The sequence below is a fragment of the Anas platyrhynchos genome, chromosome 3 (genome assembly GCF_047663525.1).
Source record: "Anas platyrhynchos isolate ZD024472 breed Pekin duck chromosome 3, IASCAAS_PekinDuck_T2T, whole genome shotgun sequence".
In the NCBI taxonomy this organism is placed as follows: Eukaryota; Metazoa; Chordata; class Aves; order Anseriformes; family Anatidae; genus Anas; species Anas platyrhynchos.
Window position 1 is genome coordinate 21,387,458 of NC_092589.1, and position 19,186 is coordinate 21,406,643.

At 36.1% G+C, this 19,186-nt stretch overlaps 1 protein-coding gene across 9 annotated transcripts in view; it reads left to right on the forward strand.

Moving 5' to 3' along the window:
* Nucleotides 1-19,186, forward strand: part of KCNK2 (potassium two pore domain channel subfamily K member 2) — a 134,910-nt gene that overhangs the window by 96,227 nt on the left and 19,497 nt on the right. For 7 of the 9 annotated variants that reach the window (XM_038177254.2, XM_038177255.2, XM_072035511.1 and 4 more), the window contains 3 exons: nt 9,538-9,698; nt 13,091-13,277; nt 18,168-18,353. In XM_038177254.2, coding sequence (XP_038033182.1) covers nt 9,538-9,698; nt 13,091-13,277; nt 18,168-18,353 — 534 coding nt within the window. The remainder of the gene's footprint in view (nt 1-9,537; nt 9,699-13,090; nt 13,278-18,167; nt 18,354-19,186) is intronic. The other 2 variants (XM_072035513.1, XM_021269005.4) reach the window with 2 other exon arrangements.

Sequence of the window (19,186 nt, forward strand, 5' to 3'; positions counted from 1 at the left end):
GGCAGCAGCGATGCACTCCAAGACTTCATTTTTCTCTGTATCTTTCCTGAGTCATCTTGTGCTTTCATATGGCTTGGTGGACACCAAAGGGCTTCACCCTGCAGGGTGTGAAATGCCCACATGTAGTTGGGATTTAAATAAGACATAAGGCATATAGCTCCTCTTCACTTGTGGAGACCAAGGTCAGAGAATACCTGGAGGCATTTTGGGAAGGCTGTGGAAGGAGGAGGTTGTGCCTTATGCCTTGCAGTTGTGAGGGAGAGGAGCACTATACTTTTGAGATGATCTCTTTTAGCTAAGTTCTCCAGTTATTTTCCTTTTGATTTTCCTTTTATTTAATAAATAAATAGCTTAGAGTTTTTCACCCCTAATATATGGGGACTTTTTACTCAAGAAAATAAGTCATAAATAACTCCTCTCACTTTTTAAATAAATGTTCACCCCCTTCAATTTATGGAGAGGTTTAGCTGGTGTGTTTGGTTTAACTGAGATTGTATTACACTTGATCACACCTGATTTCAGGAACTAATACAGATCCCATAGACCAAGCAGGACTCAAAGAACTTTGTTTATGGAGTCAGTTCATTGTACGGTAGCTGTTTTTATTCTAGCCCAGGGTTTTGGGTGGTAGGAGAAAAAATGAAATAATGTCTGAGAAATGTTTTTTACATGTGGTTGAAATTATTGTTTTGTTCGGAATTTTTGGTTAGAAGTGCAAACTTTTGTGATAAATTTATCTTTATTATTTTCAACATTTCTCCACCTTTGGACTTTTCTTTTCCAAAGAATTGCATGAGACTCTCCACTGTGCTAGCTTACTGAGTGGCTTGGGTGAAGACATGAAATTAAGCTGGGGGTTGGTAGGATGCTGGTGAGCCACAGAATTTCCAGGTTCCTCTGCCTTCTGCTCTGACACCCACTGCAGAAGAAAAAACCCACACCTGCATAGCTTAAGGTCTCTAAAAATTGCAAGCTATGGAAGAAGAAAATTAGTCTTTGCTCCTTTCAAGGATTTTAAATATTTTTGCAGTCTTGTAATTGCACTTTCTTCAATTGCTAGGATAATGACATTATAACAAAAGAGTTTTTTGATATGCAGTGTGAAATTCTGGGAAATTAGAGAACTCGTGACAGCATGATTTCCAGAACTGATTTCTGCCACATCACGACACTGTTGAAAATCAATTAAAAATCTGTTAAGCATTTCATTTGACAAAATATATATATTTGTCCAACTTTGCAGGTATATATGCTGACAGTGTGAATATTTAAATGCTTGCTGAATAGAGATAAATTTAAGGTATTCTTAAAGTTTAGCACATGCTTACTTTGCTGAATCAGGAATATAGCCTATAAGTAGCTAGAAGCTGAAATGTGAAGTCAGTAGAAGTTACTTATGCGTGGTGGATCCTTCTTCGTTATTTTCTTTAATGTTTGAATATTAGTACTGATTATAAAGATTACTTGAGGGAATGGAAAACCAAAGGACAAATGACCTCACACTCAGACACTTGGTGAGCCACAGTGACAAAAACTTATTTCTTTTTAAAGTAAATCTATGAATTGAGATATTTAGTCTTTTTTTTTTTTTTTTTTTTTAGAAATTTGATAATGTTCACTTTTTAACCTTAGCTATTTGAGGAATTTTTCTTCTTATGTATTAAGAAGATATGTTACAGCTACCTGTGTCAAGGCATTTGTATTACTAGCTATTTGATGCTTAACAAAACAGCATTTATCTATCAATATAGGTATGCTTTATATGCATGTATGTACATATTTTAACCTTTTTTAACCTTGAAAAGCCCTTCTTTCTGCCATCCTTACTAAGATTAAGCAATGAAGTAGTTAAATAATGTGCAACAGAGGTTTTTCCCCTTACTATCAGAGTCAGTTCTGTCTCCTCCAACCTGCTTTCCCTTCCCCAGAATTTCTCTGCCTCTCTGTGACTCGGGGCAAAGGATCTGGATATATGGGCTGTGTAATTGTAGTTTATAAGCAAGAATACATAGGAGATATGACTCTTCTTTCTTTTCTGTCAGAATTAAAATTGCAAAGTATTTGTGTTTTTGAACACTGAACTCATGAAGCCTTTGTGAAGATGAAAAAGGTTGTGTGAAGAACAGTTTAAAGCTACAAAACAATTTGTTTTTGAGTTGTCTTGAATATGTGATTTCACTGAAATCAGTGTGGGATTGCAGAATCTGTGCTGAGAACTGGTGGTGCAGAGCCAGTTCCACCAGAAAAACTGGATACTCTCACCATGAGGAACAGTAGTGTTCCTGGAGAGGCAGGGCAAGTGATAGAGACTTTATATATTTTAGCTCTTAATTCAGTGCTGTATGTTTGTTGTTGTCCTTAACTTGCATGTGTTTTTGCCATACTACTTGTAGGAAACAAAAAGGAAAGGCATTAAAGAAAGCTCTAAGCTCTAGGAAAAAAAAAGGTATTTCAGACTTACACTAAAGTTAGTGTCAGAAACTTACTTATCTATTTATAATTATTTTGTTAGTGTATCTAAAAATCCACAGTTTTTCTTTGGATCAAGTGTCAATGCATTTTATCAATACATTGATATTTCTGATGACTTTAGTGCAGAATGAGTGTTATTTTTATCACATTTGCTGTGTGGTTACACTTGGTAAGAAAATGTGGGTAGTAAAACTTCCATGGCATTGTGAGCCATTAACTTTTTCTTTAAAGTACGTTATTATTATGTTGCCAGTTATGTTAGTCAAACACATTATTCCCATGGAGCAATCTCACCTAAAGGCAAAAAGAGACAAAACAGCAACAAATCACAATAAGTGGGAATTTCGGGCTTTTGAAGCTGATTCAGTCTTACTCAAATAAGAATTAGAGGTAAAAAAAGGTCCAAGTTGTAACATACAGACTACAAAAAAAAAAAATATTGGAAAAGGGACAGAAGTCTTTGTTGGGCAAAGTGACAGCTAAATGAATAAGGAACCTGTACCAGGGGGCAGAGCATCTGATGTTTAAGCTTTTAAAAGGCTTTTAACAATTATTACCCAGTTCCTTCAGAAATTACCTTAGCAACTGTATGTGCATTACTGAATGTGGCAGCAGCTTCTGCATTCATAACACTAAGACTTCGTTTACAATGGTCCTTCAGCTCCCAAACATAGCACTTTGACTCGAAGGAAACTTGCTTCCCTTGAATATATATAGCCTGTTATTTGAAAAAGTTTTATTGATTTGATTACTCTTCCCTGAGAAAGCAGATGAAAAGAAACCACTGAAAGGAGATTAGCTTCTGTTTTGTCAATTCTTGAATATTACACATTTTATTAATGTCAGTTTAGGTTTTCCTGTTATTTTTCATAGTTGAAAAGGTAATGGAGATTTTTTCCATTTTTTTTTTTCCAGGCTTGAGACAGAACATTAGAACCTTCAAAATGATAGATTGATATTGTTGTGACACAGAATTATGGACTAGTGCTAAAAGTCAGAATTTGTAGGTTGGAATCCAATAATACCACAAGAAGTGCTGTACTGAACGCTGATATTAAGGAAATAACAGTACTGTGTGACAACATCCTTCCCAAATCACTGGCTAGAACTATTTGAAGAACTGGCTTCTAGGAGCTATAGTGACCAGTAAAGAAATTATGCTGAACTTGTGTAAGATGGATTTGAGGTTTTGTAACAGGCCACAGTTTAAAACAGAAGTATCTGCATCTCCTTGTTATTGCACTGGGTGCTTCCTTCAGTGGGATCCAGGCTGTGACTTCAATAACTATGTGCATAGAAAAGTATTTTCATTTTCAGTGTGGAAAATTAACTTGGAGGAGAGTTAGATGTATGATCCTAACAAGGATCCACAGGCAACAGAACAGCTTGTGGGCAGTGGCTCTAAGACACGGTAACTTCTGTGTGCATTTGTTGGAATTTATGTATGTGTGTAACATAAAAACATCGTGCTTTTATTCAAGTGTATTAATATCTCATTCAATCAAGTGTTCATACTTACAAGTAGTCTTTGTCTTTATTCAGCCTTCAGATTACTTTGCACTGTGCTCATGAATATGTGCATGCATGTGTGCCTGTGCCCAGCACAAAGGAGAGGACGTAGATGCACATAGTCACAAACAGATATCTGGTCAGCCTTGAACAAGTTCAGTGAAGGTTCTCAGATTTTAGAAGCTAAACTTTCCTTAGTTTGGTGTCACTGTAGAGTCATTGCATTGTCCTCATCCACAGATTCAGTGTGAATGAGGGACCTAAATGCTATGGAGGATTTTGGATGACTTCTTTTTGCTTCAGTTTGCTATTTATGAAAAGGGGGAATATCGGTTCTCTACCTAAAGATGTTATGAGGATACATACATGGGAGACTGAAAATTCTCTTACGCTATACTTAACGAAGTCCTAAAAAATGTGACATATATCTTTGTAATTATACACATGTATGACAAGGACATACACCAGTGTATCATATTTTGGAGAGCAGGGCAGAGTTAGAAAGAAGAAAGGAAAGAGGATTGGTGTAAAAATACAGTAGTTACCATGCAGTGAACAAGAAGGTGCAGTTTGAAATTTTTTATGGTATATGCAGAGATTTCCACAGAGACAGTGTGGGTACACACAATACCTTCTTGTTTGATTATACTCACATATGACCATTATTTCTACTAAAAGAGATACCTATCTATGAATAAGTGCATATCTTTGTCTTGGCACTGACACTGGCATATGTTTAGATGCTAATCTCTGGAGCCTGAATGGCACTCCAAATGGGGGAAAATAAATAAACATGTCTTAGCTACTATAAGTTCAGTGAGGTACCTTTCATAAAGATTTTATCAGATAGCTCCTTAGGGCCTGGAAAAAGCGTCTTTTGATCTCTTAAAATCAATATGACATTCAGTATCAAAACACACATTCACCTTTTGAAAAGGGTAATCACTGTAATCAAGCTGCGTAGTCCAGCTGGATGCAAACCTATGGCAATATCACTGCCTGTTGCATGAGTGCCAGGCACAGCCACCAGGCAGCTTGAGCTGAGGGCATGGCAGCCAGGTTGTCTGGATCTGACCTCATTGTTCAGCAGCAAGGAGTTCAGCATCTTCTCAGTCTGTGCAGTCTTTGCAGTACCAGGTTTCTGTAATCCGTATTCATGTAATTAAGGATGTGCATGTTCACCATAGACTTTATCTTTCAATATTAACCTGTTGGATGAATTGCCCACGTAGCTGAGCTTACAGCTGAGAGCAGTTTCTCATATCTCAAAATATGTGACATTATTTCTGTATCATTCTCACTGTTCGCTACCTGGTGAACAATGTCTTGTGTAATCTCAGATATGTCAAAAACAATGGGAAAACATTTACTTGCTTTTGAATATACATTTTCTTGTTAGGAAAGAAAACGTTTAAAACCTTTCCCAGACCTTTCAATCCCACTTGAGCTATTTGATACTAATGAAACATAAGTGGTGACATTTTTCCAGTCAATTTTGCAAGTGAAATGTAGTCCTAGAACTCCCCAAAGCACCTGTAATCGCTCACATAAGAAATGCTTAATTGTAGCTAACTACTTCCAGTAGATGCCCTTCTTTGCCCAGGAATTCTCCATTAAAATATATTAATTTGGAGTCTCTATTCTTCTATCTCTGCTTTGAAAATGGGGATCTAAAAGAGCTTTCTGAAAGAGTGAGATCCCAGTGAACCACAAAGCAAAAGGATCTTTTCTCTTTTTGAAAAGGAACTTAGATTTTTTTTTTTAAACCAATTACCAGTCTAACTTTTTATGAAGGCTAAAATGCAAAGACAGTCTGATTTCTAGACCTGAACAAAAGTGCCTCTTATTGATTGTATGAAATATAAACTATTGTCTCTCACAGGAAAAAATCTTCAAACACTTTCTGTTTTGCTCAAAACCAATAATGCCCTTGAAGTTAGCACAAAGTTACTAATTTCTACTCAATAGTCCATCTATACCAGATAGAAAAGTTAGACATCTTCTTTCTTGAAGAAGTGTATTAAAAAAGAGAGGACATGAGGGGGAAAAAAATACATATATCCCATGAAGTCTCTCCTGAGGTTCCCAAAAGCAATTTGCCACTTGAATCTTGGGGGCCGTAAGAGTTGTGGAGCTGAAACCATAGAATATGTTATTTTGGCAAATGGAGCAAGTAGTTGCAATGTATTTACAATGGACTTTTATTCTTTATTCACGTAAGCATTCGGCAAGCTCTTTTTAAAATGCATTTCTTGTCCACAGCTGCTTGTCAGAGACAGCATATTCTAAATGCACAAAATCCCTTGGGTGTTAAAGGCATGTTAGGCATTTAGCAAGACATGAAAGGGATTTGGTGAAACTAGGAGGCAAATTGTGCTCCTGGTTATGGAAGGGAAGTGAGGGGTGGGCATTGGGAAGGGCCGCTTGCAAATGGTACTGACATTACCTTGGGTGAAACTTTGTTCTGTGCTGCTCCTGCCCTGTGTGGGGAGGGGAGGTGCAAGGTACACAGTGGCAGTTCTGTGGCCCAGTGCCTGAAGTGAAGATTTCCTTTGGTTTTACTCAACAGCAGCATTCTGCTGATTTTCCTAAGAAATTAATAATACTTTTTAAACTTTTTTTTTCTGAGACAAAGCCCTCAGGAATTACAACAACCATATGAAATATAAATGTTTCCTCTCCCATTACATAAATGATGGATTAGCTTTTTGCTGAAGAAACCAAGAGAGTAGGATGTAAGGACAATTTGTGTAACTCGTGAAGTAGGCTGCGGTGTGTGTGGCAGCAGACTGTTATGAAACATGACACTCCAGGAAATATGATTAATGTGTGATGGAAACCCCTTGGCGGATCAGTTCACTGAAGCACATGTCCTGTCATGATAGTGCCATGGCTTGTACTGTGTGCGGTGAGCATCTGGCCGGAGATAAACTGTACTGCCTGCTGGAGTGTTATTTTTTTCCAGCAGTGTTCGTGAGTTTTTTTTTTTTAAGTATAACTAATAACACTAGACCTTCTTTGTCATTTATGGAAGAAAAGCATTTGCCACTTTTATCAAAAAGCAAATCCTTGCAACAATTTGCTTTTTGATGAAAAGCAACAGTTTCAGGGTAGAAAAAAAAGTCCCCATCCTTTTCTGAAGCAAAATATGCCTGTGATTTAGAGCAAGAATGCATAGAGCTGAACGTGAACTTCTTGTTCTCGTACCGATTAGTAGCAGATGAGAAATATGCCACAGCAGCAATCATCTCTGTAATAGCTGTGGGATGCAAGGAAACTGCCAGTTTGCTTTATGAAGTAAAGTAAGTAAAATTGCCTCCTTGGCTTGTGCTTCACTGGGCTGGTATTTTGTCACTATTATGCTATCATTTTTGTGGAGCTAGCGAATACAGTTCTTAAACCAAGAAAAGGGAGAGCTATTTCCAAATTCCCCAATATGAATTTTATAAATCTGGTGTATCCAGACTCAGGTTCTGAATTGCATTAAGACTCTGCAGGAATTACACCCTGGCAGCTATTCAAGCTCCTGTTGCTGCATAAACAGAGATATTTATGAAAACAGACTAGCTTGGATCTGTTTGTCTCTTTTTGGTTGGTGATGAGCTAATTTTATTTTAAAACTCAAGAGTCTTTCCTGCTTGGTGTATGAACGCACAGAGTGAACTCAGTGGAGCTGAAATTTCCTGAATTATAATAATCAGTAATTTTACCTCTGGCTCCAGGTTAGGGAGGAACGCTAGGTTAGACTAAAGGCGCTCTGACTTTATTCCACTTGACTGAGTCAGGCTCTTTTTGTGCGTTATATTACTGCAGGGAAGATTTACAAAGGTGGAAGACTCCATGACTTGCAATTGATGATGTTTCCTGTAATTTTGTCCCTTGTATTTAACTGACTGTATTTAAGAGACTGTATTAGTTATCATTTTGGGAAAATTTTAATATCAACATAATTTTCCTCACTTTTTTAATTTGTAATGTAACTAAACTCTATTGTATTGTTGCATTTGTTGTTCTTGTGATTAATATTTCTAAACAGATATTACAGCAAAATATCTAAGAGTAAAATATATTCCAAATATGTTTTTTTCTTTAGTTGACTGAGGGGTAGGTCTCCCGTGTACTGAAAGAAAAAAGTTTTGGTTTAGCTTACCTACATAACAGCAGAACGAAAAATTTAGGTAATATAAACAGGTTTCATGAAGAAAATACATATTAAACCAATATGCTCAAAATAGTTTAAAAACAAACAAAAAAAACCACAGCACTTATAGGTGAGATATTCATTAAAAGTGCTTTGCTTTGTGGAAGCTTGTGGTTGGTGTACATGAATACTAAGCTATTTCAAAAAAAAATAAGCATTTTCTCAATAGAGCTGATAAAATTTGTCAGCTTTTTCAAAGGAAAATGGGATCTTCATTGAGTTTTATGTGTTTATATGAAAAGTATCTTTTATGCACAATTTTAATATTAAAGATAAACTCTGAGAAACAAATGTCTCGATTACTTGCTAAAATATTTTGCTTTTTATTCACAAGATATCTTTTCTACAAAAATGGTAATTTCTTTTAAAAGCTTTTGCTTATTTTCTCCATGGAAAATAATCCTTTTTTTTTTTTTTTTGCTAAGTTCTACCTCTGGCCTCCTTCAAACTACACATTGTTGTGCTGAAAAGTGAAATAATTTCAAAAATACTGATGTGTTATTATTACTGCCCTGCTACTCCCCCAAGACTTCAGAGAAGAAAAAAAGAATTAAAATGAGGACTGATGCTCATGAAACAGTGTGACCTTGGACTTATCTCCAGGACTGATGTTTAAATGATATATTTGAGGGCATTTCAAAGACAGTGGTGTCTAAGGTCTTCATATTTTGGGATTTCTATTTAAAGTAGAACACCAGCAATGGAGGTATCATGGGCATATCAAGGGTGTGTTTTTTCACAGGTTGGTGGAAATTATTTCACTTTTCAAATGGAGAAGAGTCCTGAGCTGTAAACTGTCTCTCAAAGCTCTGTTTGCAACAGTGAAAGAACCTGAGCCTTTAATGAGTGTAAGCACTTCCATTTAATTTAGAGATTCCTATTTTGATCATCCAAATGGTTTCTTTCAGGCTGCTTTTCTTTGAAGCACAGTGCACCCAAAAATTGTATCTTGTTTTAGAGTAATGCAGCCTGCAAATTACAAGTCCAATAATAGATGTTTCCATAAAACAGAGGCTAAAACATAACTTAACCAATTTGTATTAACTACACATATTAAATGTGGAAAAGTTATAATTTATAAGTGTATATGTGTATATATAAAAATATAAGATTTATTTCTATAATGAATTTTTTCTTCTCCATATTATGTACACAATATTAAAAAAAGCACAACACTTTAATTAATTCAGAGGATTGTACAACACATTTTTATTCGATTTTTCACAATGTTTACTGTATCATATGGTTAACCTAGTAGGACCTGTTTGCAACTGTTCTGTTCCTACCGTCCTTTAAAATGTGTAGTGTAATATATGTAATTTCTTTTTAAGCATCTCAAGTTGTTTGTAATTTAGGCTTTGGAAACATCTCCCCACGCACACAAGGTGGAAAGATATTCTGTATCATCTATGCCTTACTGGGAATTCCTCTCTTTGGTTTTCTCTTGGCTGGTGTTGGAGATCAACTAGGGACAATCTTTGGAAAAGGAATTGCCAAAGTAGAAGATACCTTCGTTGTGAGTATGATGGCTGCTTGCTGTTCTAAATTCAACAAGTGTAACACACGGGGTATAGCTCATCCTTGTAACCCAATGTCTAGCAAAAGGTACAGAGAACATTGTAGAGTCTGTACATGTTGAACATTAATTGAGAATTGGATGCAGTCCAACATTTTCTACAATAATGATGAATAAAGAGCAAGATCCAAAACTTTTTTGTTTGTTTGTTTTGCCCTTAAAGTACTCTTAAGCTTACTGTGGTGTTTACCTTTAAAGACTATATTATAGACTGTGATAGGAAATCACTGGCATGTTGAGATAGAGGAGTGGAACTGTAGGGGTAATGCATGGAAGTTATTGCTGCTCTGGGTTGATTCACAGACGATCTTTGGTGTCAGTCTAAAATCACAGTCCTTAAAAATCTGTACACAGACATCAGCAAACCTGAGGAAGCGTCAACAGCCTGCAGACACCTATGTTTCCAGATTTATGGGGCTATAGGTGACTAATACTTTGGGCATTCAAGGGATCAGGACAGACAAAATGATACAGAACCTGCTTCCCAACACTGGACTCCTGTTTGAGGAGGCTTTGGTCTCCTCACTGAGCTGCAGGTTGTTCTACAGTTTTAAGGTATTTTCAGCTTCTGCTGAACCATGTAGCCTATTAAGATTCATGTCCTTCATTTTGTTTGATCCACGGATCTTTAATTAGTCCACACAGCATGGCACAGCTTAAGTGGAGGAAGGAACCCAACAAGAGACTACATAAGCTTGTGCAGATATTGATAAAGTTAAGCCATAGCCTGTCCTTAACAACCAAATGCCTTAAATTATAGCAGATGAAATTATTGCTTATCTTAAAGTCTGCTTTACACATGATACTTTGAGTTCAGAATCAGAAAATTTTAGCAATATCATACTTTCTTACTACAGTAATTAAAAATATTTTTACTGATATTTTTGATGCCTAGAATAAATGACACAATGAAATATAAGAAAATGAGTTAAGTATTTTATTAACCTTTAATGAAATGCTATAGGTGTAGCTATTACTATACTATGTTCAAAACATCGATGAAATACTATGTCATTTGATGTGTAGAATGTATCATATACGGTGAACATGTAGTAAGTACCATAACTTCGTAGCTGTTTGCATCAAACCAACAAGTGTTAAAAGGACTGATTTTTTTTTCTTGGTGAAAGGCAAACTGGCTGTGCTGATATATTAGTTTACATATATATAATACATACATAAATATATCATACAGACATGCTGATATACATGTATATGTTTACATATGCAATACGTAAACACAGGCTTGAAAGCCAATGTTAGGAAAAAGCATAGCTGTTTTTATATGCGTGTGTTGTTTTCTCTTTCTTTTTTTTCAGTTCCAGATATCAGATCCAATCCTAATTAGTTACTGATAAATAACATTTAATTTCCACTGAGACTTGGCTAAAAAGGGCATGAACATTCCATGAGAACACATTTTTATCCTTTCTGTTTTTCTGCTGTAATTGAATTTTAGCTTTTGCATAAAGGTACAAAATATGAGACCAACTTGTTTGTGTCTCTTAGGCTATCACTTAGAGGAATAATGGGTTTCCCTCTTTCTTCCCCTTTTCTTTGTTTAATAGGGTATATACACAACAAAGATGCCCTAACACAAAAAGAAGCAACTTGCCTCCTTTTGGCAATCTCTGAATTAAAACACTGATCTTTATGTTGCAGTCTGGAACACTCCTTCATTCATTCTTTAAAAGAAGAACAAGGAGACACTGATGGGTCAGAACAGGGCATTTCATGTTGCCATAACCTGACCAGCTACTGGGATTTGGGTTGCAAAAGCTAGACTTTGGTCCTGCTGATTGAAAACATATCTTCCATTGGCACTTAACATAAATACAAGAAACCATGCATTGTGAATAATCTGGTCTCTTTTTGGTCTGCTTTTTTTAAAGGTTACAGTTTTATGTAGCCCCTAGTTTCCCTTAATTTAAAGCAATATGCCCTGGATGCATGGAAGACTCTGGAAAACTGTACTGAGAGGAAAATTGTCAAATTGGTAGGGCATGTCAGACGTGACTTTGCAATGGTCTGTTTTAGATTTGTTATGATTAGAAAATAAAAATAAAAATCATTAATAGTTTACACAACAGACAAAAACACTTTTCTCATTAAATCTACAGATGATCTCAGGCTGCAGAGAGCTAAAAGTTGGAGGACAGAATTAGAATTCAAAGTGATCTTGAAGATTTTGAAAGGCAGCATGAATATATAAGATTCAGTTCAAAAATGACAAATTCAAAAGACATGAAAGAATAATGAAATATTCAATTACATGTCAGTAAACAGTTGTCTGGGTGCAGTTTTGTAGTGATGTTCTGAGGCCTCTAGGGGCTCTTCAGCTAGTACTGGAGAGTGTTGTACTGTTGTGAGAAAGTGTAGGTCACAGTTAAAGGCTTAAATAGGAGTATAAATAGATTGGATGAAAGGATCCTTTCTTATGTTCTGTTTTGCTGTAGTATGTCTCACTTTTTGTCCAGTTTTGAGAACCACATCTAAAGAAATGTGTGTATTGGCTGGATGGAGGTGAGGGATAGCAACGAGAGTTGAGTGGGTGAGGTTAGACTTGAATAAGTGCATTTTTTTTTTTTTTGGACTAAAGAATATATGACAGAAGACACCTGTAAAAGCTTGCTGGAAAGAGTGAAGTAGCAGTTGGTCTGCCCTGGATGAGACCATAAGTAGTAGACTTAAACAGAAGCAAGTGAGATGCAGGGTAAGCATTGAGGAAACTTTCTACTGAAAATAAGTTAACCTTGATTGCATTGCCTCACATGTCTTGTATGCCATGGCTTAGGTGTGGTCATTTTTAGTTTTGAGTAAGGTTTGGAAGAGAAGATCTCTTAATGTCCCCTCTATTTCTATCTCAACTCTGTTTTCTATGGTTTTGCTTAGTTATCTCTTTCATTAAAGAGAGAAATATATGATAAAAATACACCATTTTTATTTAGTTATTTGTGGATGCAAAAAAAGCAGAGAGATACCAGGTGCGAGCACGACTTGAAGCTTACTCAAATTTTGTCCTCACTCAAACTGTATCATGATCAGCTGTTAATATTAATGAACGTTGCACAAGCCATCCACCCACCCGACCACAAAGAAGAGTCCAGCACTACTTTGCATTTCCTGCCACCAAATGTTTCCTAGGATAGTCATATTTGCTTTGAAAACACTTTCACAATAAAACAATGCTTTGATTTTTCTGTTTGAGAACTAGAATGTCCTCTTGAGCAATGAGGTGCTTATTGTAGGTGATAGGTGTTTATATATAGTGGCACAGTTTTATTAACAATTATTAATTCTCTCCTCTCTTTCCCTTTCCCTTTCTTTCATAGAAATGGAATGTGAGTCAGACAAAGATTCGCATAATTTCAACAATAATATTCATACTGTTTGGCTGCGTGCTGTTTGTTGCTCTTCCTGCAGTTATATTCAAGCATATAGAAGGCTGGAGCACACTAGATGCAATTTACTTTGTGGTTATCACTTTAACTACCATTGGATTTGGTGACTATGTTGCAGGTAAGATTTTTCTCATTGCTCTTTATCTCATGAAATTTTGCCCAGCGATGTATGTTTTGTATTTTTATGTCTTTGGGGGGAGCAGGGGAACACTGAAACAATGGTGGCAGGGGTGGTTTTACCATTCTCTCCCAGTTTTACCCTTCATCATTCTTGTGTGAAGCCCTGAGAGACTGCCACCTTGGATCTTGTGGCTGACTACATTCAGGAGGTGGGATGATGAAACAGTCTCCCTCTGACTACATATACTCCTTTTTTTTTCCCTCTGTTGTACTGTTAAAAAGATGTTTTACCTGATTTTAGATTTTTTTTGGCTTTACAGATTGAGAGAAGTACCAGAACAATTACAGTATTTTAGTCTGCTGAGTATTTTTACTTTAGCAGGAGTCCTTTAGTGTCTCATTTTGCTCAGTTATATATGAAACTTAGTTTTTGTGTGCACATTTTGCTTTCAAAGTGTTGTTCCAGATTTATTCTTCTGCTGTTGAAATTCTGTTTCTGTTTTATCTTTCTCTTTGTTTGCTCTGTATGCATTTGCCCATGTGTGTTTTACAGAATAAGAAGTTGTAGCACAGCGTATAGATAACATGACCAACACCTGGTTCTATTAATCTAGACTGGATTAGTTAAAAATAAATTAGACAAGCTCAATTTGAGAAATAAAAATAAGCTTTATTATCTACACCATTTTTTATTTCTTTAAAAGGTGTAAGATCTCCGAGTAGGACAAAATATATGCTGTCTGTATTGAGAAGGTGTGTTGAACCAGTGAGCTGGTGAGGTTAGGATTACAAATTCAGTTTCATGCTATGAGTCCAAGACTTGCTTTCCTCAGCCAGATTGTTCTTATTTTGATTTTGTCTTCAAGAATTTGTGGTTCTGAACAGATTCTGACCAGCACCAAATCAAAAAATTATGCTATTTCAAAGCCAAGAGTATGGGTGCTTTAGACTTTCTTTCCTTTGGTGTACGTGTGTAGCAGGGAATAAAAATAATAATGTATAAATGCCTGGTTATATTTACTGTAAGAAACCATGTGAAATGGCCCACTTTACTCTAACTGGAACACAGAGTACATTCATCATTACTCTCATTATAAAATTTCTGCAGATTTTCTATTTGTAGACCACTTGATATTGTAATTTGTTCCTACATGATGTCTGGTTTTTAATTTTACCAGGAAACACGTTCCCTTTCTACAGAATGTTCTTGAGTTATGTTGATCTATACCTTGTGGCCTTTTATGGTCTTTTTGCATATTTGTAAGTTCTGCTTTAATGGTGATATCAAAATGCTGTGAATATTTTCTATTTACTTTTAGAGCAATATGCAAGACACTCATTCATTCTGTAATATGCTATTGCCTTTGAGTTTCAGTGTGTAGGAATTGGACTCATACTTGCAGTGAAAGCTTAAGCAAAGCGGTTTAGACCATCTCCATCATCACTGTGAGTTTAATGTGGCCTCTAGATTGTCAACTTCATCTCTGGCAAAAAAAACAATAAGCTTCATTGTTATCTTCTTTGTGTGGACTAACATACTCAGTTGACAGCAGATGACTAGATGACTGACTCCTGCAGTTGACATGCAGGAGAGAAGGGATGCCATCCAGAAGAACCTTGACAGGCTTGAGAGATGAACCTCATGAAGTTCAACAAGGCTGAGTACAAGGTCCTGCACATGGATCAGGGAGACCCCAAGCATGAATACAGGCTGGGAGATGAGTGGGTTGAGAGCAAACGCAAGGAGGTGTTGGTGGATGAAAAACTCAACATGAGCTGGCAATGTGCACTTGCAGAAAGCCAGCCATATCTTGGGGTGCATCAAAAGAAGCATGGCCAGCAGGCCAGGGGAAGTGATTCTCCCCCTCTACTCCTCACCTGGAGTAGAGCATTCAGCTCTGGGGCCCCCAGAATAAGAAGGATAGGGGCCTGCTGGACCGAGTCCAGAGAAGGGTCATGAGGAAGATCAGAGGGCTGGAGCACCTCTCCTATGACAGGCTGAGATAGTTGGTTTTGATAGTCTACAAAAGAATAGGCTCCATAGAAACCTTATGGTGGTCTTCCAGTACCTAAAGGGGGTCTGTGGAAAAGATAGGGAGCCTCTTTATGAGGGAATATGTAGTGATAGGACAAAGGCTAATACTTTTAAAGTAAAAGAGGGTAGACTTAGATTAGATATAAGGAATAAATTCCATCATACTATTTTAAAAGGAAACTATATACAACTATTATAAATATATAAATATAAATATATAAATAAAAATATATAAATACAACTATTTTAAAAGGAAAATTCACACTGCAAATTTTAAATCAAGCTGATAACTTAGCCCTTAAGACAAATGTTTTCTTATTAATTTTGAGAAAGCGTGCAGAATATTTTGCAAGCTACCAAATTAGTAAGCTGTCTTCATGATTTCTTTGTTTCATTGTGGTGGTTTGTTTGTTTGTTTTTAGGTAAGCCATAACCACATTGTAGGCATTAAATACCATTGGCGTTTTGTTGTGGACCTTAACTAGAACACTCTAACACAGAAGTTTAGAAAAGCTGAGTGCCAGAAAATAAGATGAAGCAAGTAGGGATAAGGCATGTATTGGTGTAAATGGCTGTAGGGGAGGTTGTCATGATGGAACATAAGTATTTCATCTGGCAGAAGCATCTGATATTGTTGTGGATCTAGAGCAAAACCATTTCTTGGTTTTGGTTTGTCACAGTGAGTCGTGCATCAGGCAGAAAGCTACTGCAGTCCACTTATAAGTGCTTAGGTGAGCAGCCACTTGAAGAGGAAAAAAACAAAACAAAACGTTGACATTAACTTAGTCCTTTTTTTTTTCTGATTTTTTTTTTTTGTCTGGGAAGGCATGTTTCTTAAATAATATTTGGAGTGTAAATTGCCTTCTACCACTCAGAAGAATAGTCAAAACTAAAGCAGAGTGTCATTTCAGTTTGCAATTATAATGGAGTGTACTTCTAGAACAACAACAATAAAGGCAATTCTTGTAGCAGATTGGAGCTCCATGGGATATTTCATAATTATGTATGATAATTATGTATTATAATAATTTTTGTTTCATAAAGTTCCCTCAAACAAAACAAAATTCCTATTTGAGAATTTCCAAATATTCTGGTAATTATCTTATCTTTCTGGGAACTGTCATCCCAGAGGAAAAAACAAGTCTGAAAGTCCTGGATAGTAATGTCATGGCTGCGATAATGGGTTAAGAGAAATATTTCTCACAGTATTTCTCTTTTCACTAACATGGAATTGGCTGCTGCCTGGCACCACTGGATTTGAAAGCCAAAGAGAAGCCTTGGAGAAATTTTTTAAGAAGTAAAGGAGAGTGTTTCCCAATAGCTGTACCAGAAGGGAACCAACAGGAGAACATGGATTATGGATTGTAATGGTATTAAAGGTTGTAGGGCTGGCTCTTACAATATAAATTCTTGTACAGTTCTCCAGATTTTTTCTACAAGAGTCTTCTCATTTTTACTGGAGAACAAGCATTCAGTTCCCAGGAGCCACAAAGCCAAAACATCCCCTTTTGTATTGAGAATCTAAGTTGCCATTTGGACCCTATGGAAATTTTAGCTTCAGTTTCAACTAGCAAGAGAAGTCCTAAGGTAGATGTAAAAGGCTGATCATTCAGGGCATGTGCAAGGAGAGAAAAGGTGAACAGTTTTTGTATTGCATGTTCAAGAAAATACATGGATAGTATTCCAAAAAAAAAAAAATAACAACAACAAAAACCAGATTTTTTTCTTTTTAATTGGGGGTGGGGGTGGAAGGTGGGGTTGATTTTTTGTTGATGGGGAAATTGAATTTTTAATGTCTTTCTATCCTTTCTTTAATATTTTTTTTTTTAATAACTGAAGAAAGTCTACCATTGTAGCTTTTCACACACACAAATACACACAAAGGAAGTAAGAAACTGTCTCTTGAAAATCATGCCATACTGATTCAAACATAGCTTATCTTGTTTTCAGGGGAGACCATGAATAATACTACATAAAAAGCAATCAAGCTATTATTATAAATATTCAAAAAGAGGAAAGTAAGAGGACTTCTTACGTTATTTTTTAGTATAATGAAAGATAATGTTGTCTACCAATGTTAGCAATGAGGTCAAAATATATGTAACATGACAATGCATTGGTCATATGTGCAGATAAATTCTTAAATATTTCTGGAGGAGATAGTTTAGCAGCTATCAAATATAAAGTAATCAGATGCCCAAACTTGACAGAATTATGTGAGGGTCAGAAATATTAATAGCACGTCAGTAGTCTGTTTCACTAGCATAATGAATAAGGTTATGCTGCAATCAGTCCAGTTTAAATAATCACAGACTTTTGTGAGTCTTCAATTTTAAAATGTTTTCTAAGGCATTCTTTTTATTTTTATTTTTTTTTTGTTGATCTGTGATTTTTAGCTTATCACTTCTTTACTGTTTTGGGCTGTAATTGAATTAGGTTTATTGCCATTTTAACATATATCTGGGTCTGCACTGAATTACTTGGAGGGACAGCTAATTTGTAGAATACTTTCAGAATTTTAGTCTCATTTAACATCACTGAACTGAAACACCTTACCTTCTGGTCATAGCAGTCCTATTGATCTGTGCTCTCTCTTGCTGGCATTGTCTTTTTTGGCATTCAGAAGTGCTCTTTGTCACCTCAGGAGTTCATATCTGCTATAAGGGCTATATAGTGTGAACCATGTAGGCTGTTTTAAGCTTAAGTCAACATGCAGTGTTTCACTCAATTTCTGTACAGGACAGTGTGGAAAGGGTGTTTTATAGCTGTGCCCTGTATTCTGAAGTAGCTCTCCATTTTCCACTGAGTGGTATCAAGTAACTTGTATAGCCAACATTATATTCTTTCTTGCAGATGGTGCAAATGTTGTCTTGTCCCCAGCATGCCGCTTCTTCAGGTCTCTGCATAAGCTAGCCTTACTCTGTCCCTTTTTGCAGTTCTTCGAGGTAATTCCTTTCAAGGTACAGGGCCAAACCTCCATGTTTCTTTGGAATGGAACAAATGAAGTTTCTGGATTATGCCAGTTGCCCATGGTGCCAGGTTTGTCATGACTGATGGACAAGCTACTGATTGAGGGATGGCTACTTGTTAAACTTTGATTTAAGTTGTGCTTAAATTTAATCACTTTTTTTATGCTCAGAATGTGTACCGTTGAAAAATAATAAAGTCCATTCCTGGTCCGAAGGGCTAGTTTTGGAATAACACAAGTTTATGCTAACATGGAATTAAGATACTCAACATCAGTTTTTTCATTCTTTATATTCTTATAGTTTTGAAGCAAAAACGCGAACAAAAAGATACTTTAGAGATAATTATTCTAAAGTCTCTAAATCTAGAATTCTGTGTTTGTGTCAGCTATGAAAGGATAGAGAAAAGAGTGGCAACGATAGAAAATACTGTTTACTTAATTTATGTAATTGTTTTATGTAAATATATATATATACATATGCATAAATTTAAGCCCAATCATGTACCCTATAAACAGAATCCGTCCTAATGTACATGTATGTCTGAAATCTTCTTGAATGCTATCCTTCACTAAAACATAAAACTTCTTACCTCAGAAAGGAAAGGTACTTGGGCCATAAAAAAAACAATCTGTCTTCCATGAAAAATCCTAAATCATTTAAAAGTTGTTTGACAGATGTAAGAATGGTGGTAGCAGCAATGCAAAATCTCTGATGAAGATGAATGAGAAAGCTCTTTGATTTTTTTTGTTGATTTCTAGGGAGTTTGGAATCAAATCTGTACCACAAAACATCTCAGCAATAAACTGAGGCTGCTCTTTGTAAAGATAAAGGCAGTGAAAATTCTAGTTAGAGCTGGTGCACACCAGTTGACCAAATCTCTGGGAAAGTAGATATATATCTTTT